Consider the following 14927-nt stretch of genomic DNA (forward strand, 5'->3'; position numbering starts at 1 on the left):
TTTACTATAGTGCGAATTTCACAGACTGTTACCTCTTTCGGCAGAGTTTCCTTGCCTGCTTAGACTAGCAAAACTGATAAAATGTAACTACATCGTTCTCAATCTTATGTCAGTGACATCATATCCTGTATGCCGGAAAGCCATAAAAGTTATAAAAAACGCTGACGGTATTCAAAAGTATAAACTATTAAAGATTTATGTGTGAACAATTTTTTTAAACCAATTTGAGGGGCATGCCACATTTTTTTAGGGTTTGTCTCATGTCTATGGCATTAGAGGATCTCTTTTGTCTTTATTTTGCTTCCTTGAACATTTTTAATAATAAGTGGCCACTTCAAGCATTTGCACCAACATCTCTAATAAAGACATCTGTATGACCTATATGTACCCGCCCTATTAAAATTGACCTAAGCATAAGAGTACTAACGAAGTTTCATGGGGCAGAGTTGAATTCTAGTGAAAGATCACTGAGAAATGCTCATGCTGACAAATTAACACTTGCAAAACTTCGCCAGCGTTCAAAGTTTTATCATGAAAGATCAGATGTGCAAGGAGTTTAGCAATATCCTTTTATGAAAAAAAATGTATCATACTGGTTGAGATGAGAATCTATACTCCTGCAACTGCTTCTTCATTAATAAAAAAACTATTTAAACCTAGCATTTATTACAGAACTGTCTCAGTATAAGGTTTAGCTAATGGCTCCACGGACAGGGCCGGATTTACATAATGGGCACCCCTAGGCCCACTGCCTTTTTTCGCCCCTCTCCCCTCCAGGGGGACAGGAGCAATGGAGATTAGCGCATGGGAAATTTAAAAAAACAATTGTATCTCCAGCGCATCCCCAGTGTTTTTGAACCAATGTGGGTGTAGTTGGGCAGCATGCTGCCCCCCTAAAATCCTGCCACCCTAGGCCCGGGCCTAGGTGGCCTTTCCACAAATCCGGGCCTGTCCACGGAGTTGTGTGCCAGCGCCAGGGCCACCATTAGAAATCATGGGGCCCCGTACAACAACATTTTCAGGGGCCCCCTGGGCCCTGCCCACCCCAGACTACAGTTAAAAGCACACAGACATCAATGCTAAAAACGGTGGTCAGGGCCCCCCTACAAGTTAAAAAAAAAAAGATCGGCACCAGGGCATCCCATAAAAGTTGGTGCTAGGGTCCCCCCTTAATCTGATGGTGGCCCTGGCCAGCACACTCCTGGACACACCCCGAAAAATCTCCCTCTGCCCTGCTGTCTGTGATATGACTTATCACGGCTCTGGCAGGCCCGCACCCCCATTATTTTTACAACTGGATGTTTTATCTGGTGCAAAGTGCTTTCTTGCACTTCTTCCACCCCTCTTTGTAAATGATCCCTACAGAGAAGGCCTATTCCTCTAAAAGGAAAAATATTAGAAAAATGAAATAAGTGATATCTTTAAGAAGCAATTTAGGAATACATGATGGTCATTTAGGGGTTAGACACCTAGGTAGAAAAATGAAAATCAACTTCAAGGATTCAGTGACCCACTACCTATTCAGAGATTAAAAATGATATTAGTTATCTGTCCACCAAAGTTACTGAGACCCGAGCTCCAAACCCTTATGTGTTTTAAGTAACTATACTTATAAATAAAGAAAACCCTGGAAGCAATTTTTCATTATATTGTTTAGGAAACACACTGCTGATCACTTAGCTATGTTTATCAGTAGATTATTATGTGTGATACTTGCTGTGATGAGGCACAGGAACCATAATCGTAAGTGACTGGTAGAAATGAAAGGTATTCTTGGTGATCAAATGCTCAGGCTTCCATTGTCCTCAAAGCTACAACATTTTTGTCATCACCAATGAACATGATATTTTAATTTGAAGTTTGGTGAAAGTAAAAACAATTTCATAAACAGTGGTCTTTATCTGGCATTCAAAAGTGTATAGGCCAGCATCTTACATTTTTTTCATTGACATACTGTATAAGGCACTTAATGGCACTAAAATGAATATTCAGATTGAAATGCCCTGTCATTAGTTTTTATTCCAGGGACACCAGACCATACATCACCTCACAGCTGTAGAGGTGATCAATTACAAGTATGGTTTTCCAGATAATGGACCTTTCCATAATTTGGGATCATCATACTTTATCTGCTACTAGAAAATCATGTAAACATGAGATTTACCCACTAGGCTGGTTTTGCTTCCAATAAGGATTAATTATATCTTAGTTTGAATCAAGTACAAGGTTCTGTTTTATTACAGAGAAAAGGAAACATTTTTTTAAAATTTGGATTATTTGGATAAATGGAGTCTATGGGGCAAATTTACTAAAGGGTTAAGTGACCGTCGCTAGTGAAAATTCGCCAGTAATACCATCCGCAGGGACATCACCAATTTACTAACAGGCATAGAGGACAATTCGCTAGCAAAAGAGTACATCACTAGCGGTTTCGCTCCCTATCACCAGGTCAATTTTCATTTAGGCGACCAATCGTTACTCCACAAATTCACTAAAGTGCGAATTTCCTTTGCCAGGATATACCTGTCGAACTGATAAGATAAAGCTACATACTCCTCAATCTTATGTCAGTGACATCATATCCTGTATGCCGAAAAAAGTCATAAAAAAAGACAAAACACTGGGTTTTTTTTATATTTTTAAGTGAGATTGTGTTTAAAAGTTGTAACTGTTAAATATTTTTGGTTTCAAAATGTTTTTTAACAATTTAAGGGCTCATGTCTAGGGCATTAGAGGATCGCTTTTGTCTTTATTTTGCTTCCTTGGACATTTTTGAAAATAAGTGGCCACTTCAAGCATTTGCATCAATATTTCTAATAAAGACATAAATACGATATGTACCCGCCCTATTCAAACTGATGCAACTTCGCATTGTAGTGAATTAGCGTAGTGCACCTGAAGAAGTTGCGCAAAGTGTGGTGAAGCCTTCGAAGGCAAAATTTCAACCTTTAGTGAATTTGCCCCTATGGGAGACAGCCTTCTGTAATAAAGAGCTTTCTGGATAACAGGTTTCCAGATAACAGATCCCATGCCTTTACTTTATTTCATGCCTGGGTGACAGGCCAAGAAAGAGAGAGACACACACACAGCAAATTGTCTACAACAGGTTTACGTGCTGGGAATAAAGTATGTTTCTAGAGATGATTCAATTGTTTTTCCAAAATTGTTCCTGTAAACCCCAAGATACGTATTCTCACAACACTCATTTACTCAAGGTAATTATAGTTAATTTGTTTATGATGCAATTAAATGTCACAGCGGCATTGAATGAAGACATACTCTGAATCTGTCCCTGTGCACCACACTTATACACAATTTTTCTCCAGGGGACCTATTGCATTTAACTACTAGAGCCTTTGACTGAGAGGAAAAATTTCACAGGGATTACAAATCGTTAATTCTCAGGTAGTTTAGATTTAGACAATCTATTTATACAAGAAGAAAATTGGTTAATACGCTTTGGAAGCCTCGGAGACCCAGCACCGCTTGTCACATAAGTAATACAAATGTCACAGGTTATCATTGACGTCTTTGCTGAGAGTCTCCCTTGTGAACAATTGTTTGGAATCCCTTGTTGGCATCTTACTCTTACAAACAAAAAAATGCTGTTCTCTTATTAACTCAATACATTGCAAGAACCACTATATCTTTAGCGAGCATATTCACTTTATAGATGTGAGAAGTGCAAGATAATAATGTCTTCAGTAAATGTTTCTGGCCTTCCTTTGCAGTTTAAACTTTAAGGGGGTTATTTACTAAACTCCGAATGCAAAAATCACAAAAAATTAGTGATTTTTTTTTTATAAAATCTGACTTTTAAAAAAATCACAAATTTTTCAGAATTTATTAAACCCCGAGGATGGAAAAGTTGGAATGTTGAAATCCGGCATCTCAGACCTGTTGAGGTTACATATAAGTCAATGGGAAAAGTCCCAAAGATTTTTTGATGTGCGCTGGGTTTCGGGCAGTACCCTGAAGTTTTCGGGGGTAAATTATGAAAAAATTTTGAAAATCGGATGAAAAAGTCTGAAAATTTATGAAAATCTAATTTTTTTTCCAGCAAAGCAAATTTTAGGGAAAATGTAATAATAAATAAGCTTGAAAAACCTGACCGGATTTGATTGGAGTTTGTAGCAGAAAATATTGAGATAAATTCGGACTTTAATAAATAACCCCCTAAAAATATCTATTTTTAATGATTAAAACATTTTACCAGAGAAAAGTTTAAGTGCCAAAACATCATAATTTTAATACTTAATTACACATTGCTTCTAAGTTTCCAGTTTTCATGGAATACCCTAAAAACCGACACTACTGGGCTTTTAAAGCATGGTATGGGTATATGTTGCTCATATCTCTATTAGAGACCAGTTTCAATTTTGTAAGAGCTTATCAGTTTAGTGTCATGCTTCTCCTTAATGTGCATGCGAAGCCAAGAGAGTGGCTTGACTCAACACCACATGAAGGAGGAGCAAGGGAAGAACATATGTAGACTTCTTTCCCAGAATTTTTATTATTCTGAATGCCAAAGAGGTGGACATTTGGTCACTGTCTGTGTTCTTCTGATTATAAGTACGTTGCAGTATAAAACTCAATTGGCTCTTCATATGAAAATTAAATACTTTGGGCTGAAAGGGGCAAATTTACAAAAGAACAAATGGGGAATCCAGAAGGATTGGCAGTAATTTGATCTTTTTAAATCTTTATTTCTACACTTTTCTGGAGTCATGACTTACATCAATGTCTGGACATATACTGTATAAAAGCAGGTAGATGTGTCAATCAGTTTTTGAATATTCACATTATATTTTTAGGCCATTTCTGTTCTCCTGCTCGCTGATTTATGCAGACACATTTGTGGGCATGTGGATTAACACATTCCAGGTTACGTCCTTTGTGTATAATTGTGTCTGCTTTTTGTGGTGCTACACAAGAACCAGCCTCAATCTTGCATTGTGTGAACTAAGTGAACCTGACTTCCTTTTGTGACCCAGCCTGCTTCTGACCAGCTTGATTTCTGCCTGCCCAGACTTTTGCCTGTCCTCTTAGAAACTTTTGCCATATACCTTAACCTGATTGACCTGATGTTTTATGCTTTGGTATTTTATCAAACTGGCCTTTCTTCTCTGTACTGGAGCCATGTTTCATGCCCGAGTGTGGCTATTGTCAGTGCTAGCTTTTCCTGAGCGCTTCTTCTTTGCTTGACCTGACTAATCGTGACAGTACAGCCTTGCCATGGATCAAGGTGAGGAATCTTCACCACTGATCCAGCTTACTCAGCAATTGCCTGAAGTCAAGGGTGTTCTAATCAGACACTCATTTTTGTTTTAGATGTGAAACGCTATTAACTCTCTCTTGCAGTTCTGTCTTCTTTAGTACTAGTTGAATTTTAATTCTAGGAAGTCCAGCCTCTGGCTTCCGTTATATCATCCATGCCCCTCTTGTCTCACTTTCATTTCAGATCCTAAGATTTTTTCATGGAGACAGAAAGCCATTCAAACTTTCACCCACAGTTTTATACTTCTCTTAACTTTAAAAGATGGCACATATGCTACCATGCAAGTGAAACATCGAATCATCATTTCCATTCTCCAGTGGTAATCTTACTTCTGTACCTTTTGACTTATGGATCAGAAGAACTGTATTTTTCAAAGTTTCTATTCTTTACCACAACCCACACCATGCTATTTCTGCAGAGTATGCTCAGCTTTCTTTAAGTCAAGATTGAAAACCTTTAGAAAATTATATGGTGGAGTTATGGAAATGTGCTGTAGACACTGCAGACAACAAGGGAGCCCTAAAACATCAGTTTTGTTTGTCTCTCTGAATGTCTGAAAAATAGCTTGAAATTCAATTTTTTTTTTCATTTGAAAATTCACCTGACCTTTGATAAATCTGCCCCTTATTGTCATAAGAAACCCACAAAAAAATATTCACTTTTGTCATGGTTGCCTCTCCTTTCTTCCCAGCCATTTAAGGGGGTTATTTACTAAACTCTGAATGCAAAAATCATGAACTTTTCGGAATTTATTAAACCCAGAGAATGGAAAAGTGTGAATCAAAAAAATCCGGCATCTCAGAATTGTTGAGGTTGCATATTAGTCAATAGGAGAAGTCCCAACGATATTTCGATGTGTGCACTGGGTTTCATGCAATACCCCGAGTTATCAGGCAAAAATCGGGTGAAAAATCTGAAAAAATCTTGAAAATGGATGAAAAATTCGAAAAAAACCTTGAAAATCTGATTCTTTTTCCCACAAAGCAAATTTTCAGCAAAATCTAACAATAACTAATCTTAAAAACCTGAGCGGATTTGATTTTGTAGCAAAAAATATTTAGATAAATTTGGACTTTGATAAATAAAACAATGCCCTAATAAACCTGTTTAATGGGGAAATAACGTCATTCTTTTTATTAAGCTTGTTGCCATTTTCTGTTTCCAAGCTGGAACTTCTGTCTAAAATCTATCACTACGCTATACATATATATATTTTTTTTTATAAAAAGAGGGCTATCACTATTCCTCTTAATAGGATTTCAGGATTAAAAGGATAGTAACACAAAAAAAATCAAAGTGTTTTAAAGTAATGAAAATATCATGTAGTGTTGTGCTGCACTTGTAAAACTGATCTGTATAATATATATAATATATAAATTAGGTCCATGTAGTCAGATAGCTAAAAGGAAAGACTAAGGGGCCGATTCACTAACTTCGAGTGAAGGATTCGAAGTAAAAAAATTTCGAAGTTTTTTTTGGGCTACTTCGACCATCGAATGGGCTACTTCGACCTTCGACTACGACTACGACTTCGAATCGAAGGATTCAAAGTAAAAATATTTGACTATTCGACCATTCGATAGTCGAAGTACTGTCTCTTTAAAAAAAACTTCGACCCCCTAGTTCGGCATCTAAAAGCTAACAAAGTCAATTTTAGCCTATGGGGAAGGTCCCCATAGGCTTGGCTAACTTTTTTTGATCGAAGGATATTCCTTCGATCGTTGGATTTAAATCCTTCGAATCGTTCGATTCGAAGGATTTAATCATTCGATCGAAGGAATAATCCTTCGATCGTTCGATCGTACTATCTTCGCTAAATCCTTCGACTTCGATATTCTAAGTCGAAGGATTTTAGTTCCTAGTCGAATATCGAGGGTTAATTAACCCTCGATATTCGACCCTTAGTGAATCGGCCCTTAAGGTGGTATTGCTATTTGTTCCGATTAGGGCTTATGGTGACATGGCAGGAATATAGTATGCTCGGGAGACAGAATTCTTTATAAACATAATTTAATATAATTCTTGCTATTTTGATTGCTGCCCCCTTTTATTATTTAAACACTACACTTTATGAAAAGTGGGGCTTAACGTGGCTGAAAAATTCAGTATACAGCAGTGTGCAAGTTGTAAATGTATTGTAAATATTCAGACAGATATAGTAGATACCAGTTTACAATTAAAATACATTTCCAATTCTGTTTTCTAATTAAAACCGCTTGAAAACCCCACGGAATTGCACCACAGTGGAGGATAAAATGACAATTGAATTCATTTTTCATTAGACTTTTTGGCCTGCCCAAGACTCTTTGCAGGAGCTTATTTTTTAATTCCTGGCTTGGAGGCATGTTTTGGTTGCATAAAAACCAGACAGAGCCTCCTGTAGGCTGCCAGTCCACATAGGGGTACCAAATAGACAATCACAGCCCTTATTTGTTACTGCCAGGGGCCTATCGGCTCCTAGTGGAGTTTCCGCACCAAGGAGAAAGCTTAGGGGTTAAGTCCAAGTTTGCGGAATCTAAAGTGGTCAGCGTAAGCGTAGTCAAGTTCAGGCAAGAGTTCAATAAGGTTGGCAGCAAGCAGCAGAATCAGGGTCTAGCAGAGGGTCAAGAATCCAGGAAACAACAATTTAGGAATTTAGGAAACCCAGGAACACAAGTCAGCAATTCCTATAATTGGGCATTGAACCCGTGACCTGGAAGTCTTTTTATTTTAAATTTTCCCACTGGGCTTGTGACGTCATCTTGTCGGCCCACATGGGTCATGGGCGCCGCCATCTTGGACGCTATGCCATCGGATATGGGAGCGCCAAAGGGCTCTCCTGACAGTTACCCCCAGGAACTTTTTCATCTTTGTGTTGCTCACCAAGGCTTTTTACATTAAACTGTGGCTCATGGGTAAAAAAAGGTTGGCATTATATCCTCAACCCTGCACACAATTTACTGTTTCTCTCCATGTGATGGCAGGTGCTCCCTAATTAGCACTTTTCCAAAGAGTTCAATAAGGTTGGCAGCAAGGAGCAGAATTAGGGTCTAGCAGAGGGTCAAGAATCCAGGAAACAACAATTTAGCAATTTAGGAAACCCAGGAACACAAGTCAGCAATTCATATAATTGAGCATTGAACCCGTGACCTGGAAGTCTTTTTATTTTAAATTTTCCCACTGGGCTCGTGACGTCATTGTGTAGGCCCACATAGGTCATGGGCGCCGCCATTTTGGATGCAATGCCACCAGAGATTGGATCGACATCGGGCGCTCCTGGTAGTTACCCCCAGGAACTTTTTCATGTTTGTGTTACTCACCAAGGCTTTTTATATTAAACTGTGGCTCTTGGGTAAAAAGGTTGGGGACCCCTGGTCTATATGGTAGGAGAAAACATTAAAGAAATAATAAAATGTTTAAACATAATTTCAATCTGTACATCAATGTATAATTTATATAACATGAAATGCAAATGTATTCATTAAAATGAAGGAGAGTCACTGTGTCAACACAACATGAATGATTAAATTAACCAGAACTAATTGACCTTGTGAGACTGTAGAAACACAGGGGTAAAAGAAAGCAATGGGGAAAAGCAAAGAGCTTGTAAAAAAGAAAGAACCACTAATGTTCTAAAATTAGTACATAGATTGTAAATTTAGACTATAAAATAATATATAATACACAAAACTGACTGCCCAGAGCCATCTAAGAATCAGTTTAGGTGTCCTATTGTTTTCCCTAGTTAGTACAGATAAAAAAAATAGTTCACACAATAATATCTCTAATGTTTACTTATTTATGCATTTATTTTTTGGTGTGTTTTTTCTACGTGGATCCTAAAAACAATACTTTTTGAAAAAATAATAACAGAAGATTCTAAAAAATGGAGATTTACAGAATGAGTAATGACAGGATCAATGTGACAGTTGATGCTGCAGGTTTGATAACTAAATATTCAGATGCTGTTAACATCTTCATCATTGTGCTTATATCTTTACTTATTTTACTTACAGTTGGAGGCAATACGTTTGTTATATTGGCTTTCTTAGTGGAAAAGAAACTCAGAAACCAAAGCAATTTCTTTCTCCTAAATTTGTCGATTGCTGATTTTTTGCTAGGTAAGGAGTAAAATATTAATCGTTTTATAAAAAATTGTCAGTATAAAATTTGCATGTCTAAATGAATAAGTACTGTTCAAAATATGCAATATAATGTATCCAGTCTGTTTTAAACACTTCATATGTATCACGTAAAACAATAAATTTTACATTCATTTTATTTCAGATAAAATGGTATTGTATAAATACTGTATAAAAATAATGAACACATACAATCCTAAATTAAATGAATGTAAGGTTTCATAATATGTGTTATTTTTTTCAGCAAACCTTTAGTGCTTAAAAACACCAGATATTGCCACATTTTGGGGCCTATTTATTAAACCTCAATTTCGGGTTGAGTTTTTAAAGGGGAAACACTCGAATTTTTTTTTTTTTACAACCTCAAATTTTTAGAGATTAAGGGGCCGATTCATCAAGGGTCGAATATCGAGGGTTAATTAACCCTCGATATTCGAATAGGAATTGAAATCCTTCGACTTCGAATATCGAAGTCGAAGGATTTAGCGCAAATTCTGCGATCGTACGATCGAAGGATTATTCCTTCGATCGAACGATTAAATCCTTCGAATCCAACGAGGATTTAAATCCAATGATCGAAAGGAATATCCTTCGATCAAAAAAACGTAGGAAAGCCTATGGGGACCTTCCCCATAGGCTAACATTGACTTCGGTAGCTTTTAGCTGCCAAACTAGGGGGTCGAATTTTTTTTTAAAGAGACAGTACTTCGACTATCGAATGGTCGAATAGTCTAACGATTTTTACTTTGAATACTTCGATAGTCGAAGGTCGAAGTAGCCCATTCGAAATTCGAAGCTTTTTACTTTCGAATCCTTCACTCGAAGTTAATGAATCGGCCCCTAATTATATATATCTATAACCTGCTAAAAATCAGAAATCTAAAAATATTGTAGCTAAAACCTGTTGAAGTCATGTAGAAGTCAATGGCAGATGACCCTTTTACAATTTGAAGTTGTTTCTCACCATTGTGATCTGTGCTGGTTTTCATTTGATAATCCGGAAAAGTCGAGGTTATTGGGCTACAATTTGAAAAAGTCGTATGAATCAAGTGTCAAATTATGTATGATTTTATCCAAATTTTTGAGGGGTATTTACAAAAAATGGTGTTTTTGTAAATACCCATTTACAGGTATTTTTTTAAAACTGCAGATTTCTGGTAATATGCTGTTATTTGTGCCAGATAAGCTTGTCACCCATATAAGCTGTTGCCACCCTTGGCCTGTACGGACTTCTTGCTTCTTCCCTTCTGCAATCACCATTGCCTCTTGCCCCCTGCCTTAACTCCCTCCCTTGTATATAATATTGCCTGTTGCCTGCCCTAACCACAGCCTGATTATCAAATTCCTGTCTTTTCCATGACACCAGTACTTTTGCTTTTAATGCCCAAGGCTCTTCTGCTAGTACTGTACCAATCTTGGGCACCTGGTATGGTTATTGTACTTTACCATTAAATCCAGTGTCCTGGTAAGTTATCTCTGAAATAGAGTAACAAGCTTTACTCTAAACGTGTTGGCTATTCAAAATATAGGTTCCTCTTTTCAGTATAATTTATAATCAGTTATCACTTTACAAATATGAACTCTTAAAAAAAAGGACTGATAATACTGGTGCTTTCTTTTCTAGAGACAGATTTATTAAAGAGAGTTTTTTAAAGGGTAGATTTCAGTTTATAACTTTTTTTGAATTTTAGGGCTTCCATTTCCATTTCCATTTTAGGGCTTCCCTGGGCCAAAAAAGTTTGGGAACCGCTGCCTTAAACCATTTGAAGATGTTTTCATTTGAATTTCCCGGTTGTTCACCCAGAATTCCCTGATTCAAGTTTTTTCCATTTGAATTTTTTCTTAAATCAGAAAATAATCGAGATGTGAGTTCATTCGAAATATAAAAAACCTCACAAACCTCTAAAACTTGACCTATGCTAAATTTGCCCCTTGGTACATGTGTTATGAATTCTGAGGTTTCATAGAATTTATAGATCAGTGTATTGTCAACCTGTGCATTTTACCACATATAATAATGTTTTTTTCTGCAAAACTCTACATTTTGTAATAAAACAATAATCCAATTAATAAAATTAATAAAATATTTCAGAGAATTGAAAATGCTGACATTTTGCCCCAATGTTATGGTGTTGCCACAAGTAAATTTTTGTGAATACCCACAGTCCATCTTTACTGTGGCACAATAGACAAAAAGCAATACAAAAAAAAAACCAAGAAACCATGTCACTTAATAAATCAGAAACCAAATAGTTATTTATTTAATTATCTATTATGAAATTTCTCTAGGTGCATTTGCTATCCCTTTGTATGTACCATATATGCTGACAGGAAAGTGGCTGCTTGGGAAATTCCTCTGCAAAGTGTGGCTAATTGTTGATTACACCATGTGCACAGCCTCAGCGTTTAATGTCGCTCTTATCAGCTGGGATCGATTCCTCTCTGTCACTCAGGCTGTAAGTATCATCTTCTTTTTTTTATTTTTTCTTATTTGCTAAATGCAATGTACAGTATACATTAGAATAGATAGATTAAATATTTTAATCAAGGTTAGATACTCATTAGGATTTTATTACAATTCCAGCGCTTATTTGGCAAAATTATAAAATCTAAATATAGTACCTCGGGTTTTTAACCAAAAAGCACATGCACAAATTTTGGAGGCTGTATGAGTCATTAGCTTTGCATTCCCAGTGTAAGAATCAGAGAGCTGCACAAGTCTCTGCTCCTGTTGCTTCATTAGTATCACGGTAAGATGTGGCAGAATTCCAGAGATAAGTAACCTCCACTTGGAACCATCTTGCAGACTTTAAATTTTAAAATTAGACTTTTTTTATTTATATTTAAAAGTTATGTTGTTTGTCCAGCACCTACTGAAAGTGACAGCCCGCCTGTTTGCCTACTTATGTTGTTTGTCCAGCACCTACTTGAGTGACAGCCCATCTGTTTGCATAGCAGTTTATTTATATATTTATTGAAAATTAATTTCCAACATGAATGGAGGTGGGTGCCAGTTGCTCTAATCTTTAGCCTCATATTACATGTACCCGACTTTGCCATCTATTTGAACCATGAGGAGACCTCCCTTGGCTGATTTTTAGCTCTTTCCTATGGTAGATAAGTAGATGGCACAGTTGGCACATAATGCTGCTGAACCTCTTGATTTAACTTAAAAGTATTAGAAATATCACTTCCACAAGGTAGTGATAGTTTGCGGTAATGAGGTAGGGGGGACAGCTGGACAGTGCTGGTTCACTCAAGAACAATGCCTACAGCTCCAGATATTAAGCATATACAAGGATTTAGGTTGATTCAATTAATAAATATTATGCAAACGTTATAAAACAGCAATACACCCACATTTTCCAATTTTTATTAAAGCTAGGTCAAATGCATCTGTGACATGGTTCTGCAAAAAAAATGTTTTTTTGTTAAATTTAAGCTGCTGTATATTGCAATAATTTTTTCAATGTAATGTAACTATCTTTGCTATTTAAAGGGAAAGTGAATTTAAACAATGTTGTAAAGTTTCATCATATTTGCATTTTTATGTTAGACTTGTGACCTTTGGGCACCAGGATCTTCTCTTGGTCATGAACTAGCAAACTAGCTGGTGACAGGTCTTGCATGCCCACCACATACTCCCCCAACAGCCAATGAAATCCTACTTTTGAAATGACTGGACAGTATAATAAGCTTTTGTACTGAAATCTGTTGGTGGGAATGCTTACATGAGGAAATCATCATGCCAGACTATTCTGTAAAATACTTGGATGAAGCTCAGCCTTTAAGTGTGATCCTTCTTTAACATTGCCAAAATAATTGTGTCTTTGTTTGTTTTTGAACAGGTGTTATACCGATCTCAACAGAACAGTCACTGCTGGACAATTATAAAGATGACTGCAGTCTGGATACTGTCATTTCTACTCTATGGGCCAGCAATTATTTTTTGGGATTTAATTCTCACTACAGAGGAAATTCCGGAAAACACTTGTGTAGCCGGATTTTATTACTCATGGTATTTCCTTCTTACAGCATCAGCATTTGGGTTCTTTCTCCCATTGATAAGCATTTGCTTTTTCAACCTGAGCATTTATTGCAACATTAAAAAACGCAGTAGAAAAAAAATGCAGAACTCCATTTCTCTTCCCACAGACAAGAGTCGAAAAGAGGCAAAACTGTACACAATAGCCACAAATAATACTCCTCAGGCTTCTCGGCTAGAAATTCAAAAAGACTCAAGTATATCATTCAGGACGAGAATGAAGATTTGCTGTAATCAGTGCTTTGATATCTCCTCCTCTTCCCAGAATAATAACAGATCAAATCAAATCACTGTTCTTTCCAGAGACAAAAAAGTAGCAAAATCTCTTTCCATTTTAGTATGCATTTTTGCCATATGCTGGGCTCCTTATTCATTCCTTATGAGTATACGTGCCACCTGTCATGGTTACTGCATTCATATTTATTGGTATGATATAACATTCTGGTTGCTGTGGACTAATTCTGCAATAAACCCTATTATTTACCATTTATGCCACAAAACTTTTCGAGAGGCATTCCTCAATATTGTTATTCGTGTATGCTTGAAGAATCACAAAGTTTAACAAGTCTATGTGATAAAATGTCTATTCTTAAAAAAAAGTTTCTTGGTTTTACAGTGCAAGTTGGTCCATGGGGTTTTATCCAGTAGACATATTGAGGGGCAGATTTATCAAGGGTTGAAGTGAAAATTCTAAGTAAAAAAAAAATAAATCAAATTTCGAGCTATTTTTGTGTACTTCGACTAGGCCAAAATTCAATTTGAATTTAAAAAATTCAAATATTGAAATTAATCATCTAATGTCTCTTTTAAACGTTGACTTGACCATTTGCCATCTAAAACCTGCCGAATTGCTGTTTTAGCCTATGGGGGACCTCCTAGAACCTATTTGAAGTCATTTGGTGGACTTTGAAAAAATCTAATTTTTTTGGGGCAAATACTTAGTTTCGAATTCATTCGAATGCGCTAAAACTTCAATTTGAATGATTTGAATACAGCCTATTCACCCGAAGCTAAAAACTTAGATTTTTAAATACATTTTTTTATTCAAATTTCGAAGTTTTGGGAGTTCAAAAAAACTCCCATTACTTTGAAATGCGACCATTGATAAATCTACCCCTAGGTGTGCCCAGTGCTCGTATGTAAGAGAGGTTTATTTATGATATAGTGATAGTTTTTTAGTCACTAGTCTGGCACCCTGTATTAGCGAATACAGTTCTGGAAGCAAATGTATCTAAGCGGCTGACTTATCAAAAATCTTGTTGGCGTGTTCTTCTTGATGTTTTTCAATGAGGTTGAAAATCTTAAATGCATTGATAAACTGGGAAAATAAAGTTGTTAGAAAATATTTGCATTGACTTTGATAGAAACTGGACAGCATATACTTTCTAAATTTTTTTCCAACAACTTTTTGTACTTTTTTCTTCTTTTTTCAATTTTTGCAGCTGCGGATTTTGTCATGCTTGTCTCGAATCAACTAAATTTT

At 36.4% G+C, this 14927-nt stretch overlaps 1 protein-coding gene across 1 annotated transcript; it reads left to right on the plus strand.

Moving 5' to 3' along the window:
- Positions 1-9143: 9143 nt before the first annotated feature.
- Positions 9144-14006, plus strand: hrh4.b1.L (histamine receptor H4 gene b1 L homeolog). Its single transcript, XM_041565637.1, has 4 exons — positions 9144-9378; positions 11689-11855; positions 13248-13618; positions 13655-14006. The coding sequence occupies exons 1-4, from the start codon at positions 9144-9146 to the stop codon at positions 14004-14006; spliced, it is 1125 nt and encodes a 374-aa protein (XP_041421571.1).
- Positions 14007-14927: the final 921 nt, after the last annotated feature.

This window comes from Xenopus laevis, chromosome 6L (genome assembly GCF_017654675.1).
Source record: "Xenopus laevis strain J_2021 chromosome 6L, Xenopus_laevis_v10.1, whole genome shotgun sequence".
NCBI classification, from domain to species: domain Eukaryota; kingdom Metazoa; phylum Chordata; class Amphibia; order Anura; family Pipidae; genus Xenopus; species Xenopus laevis.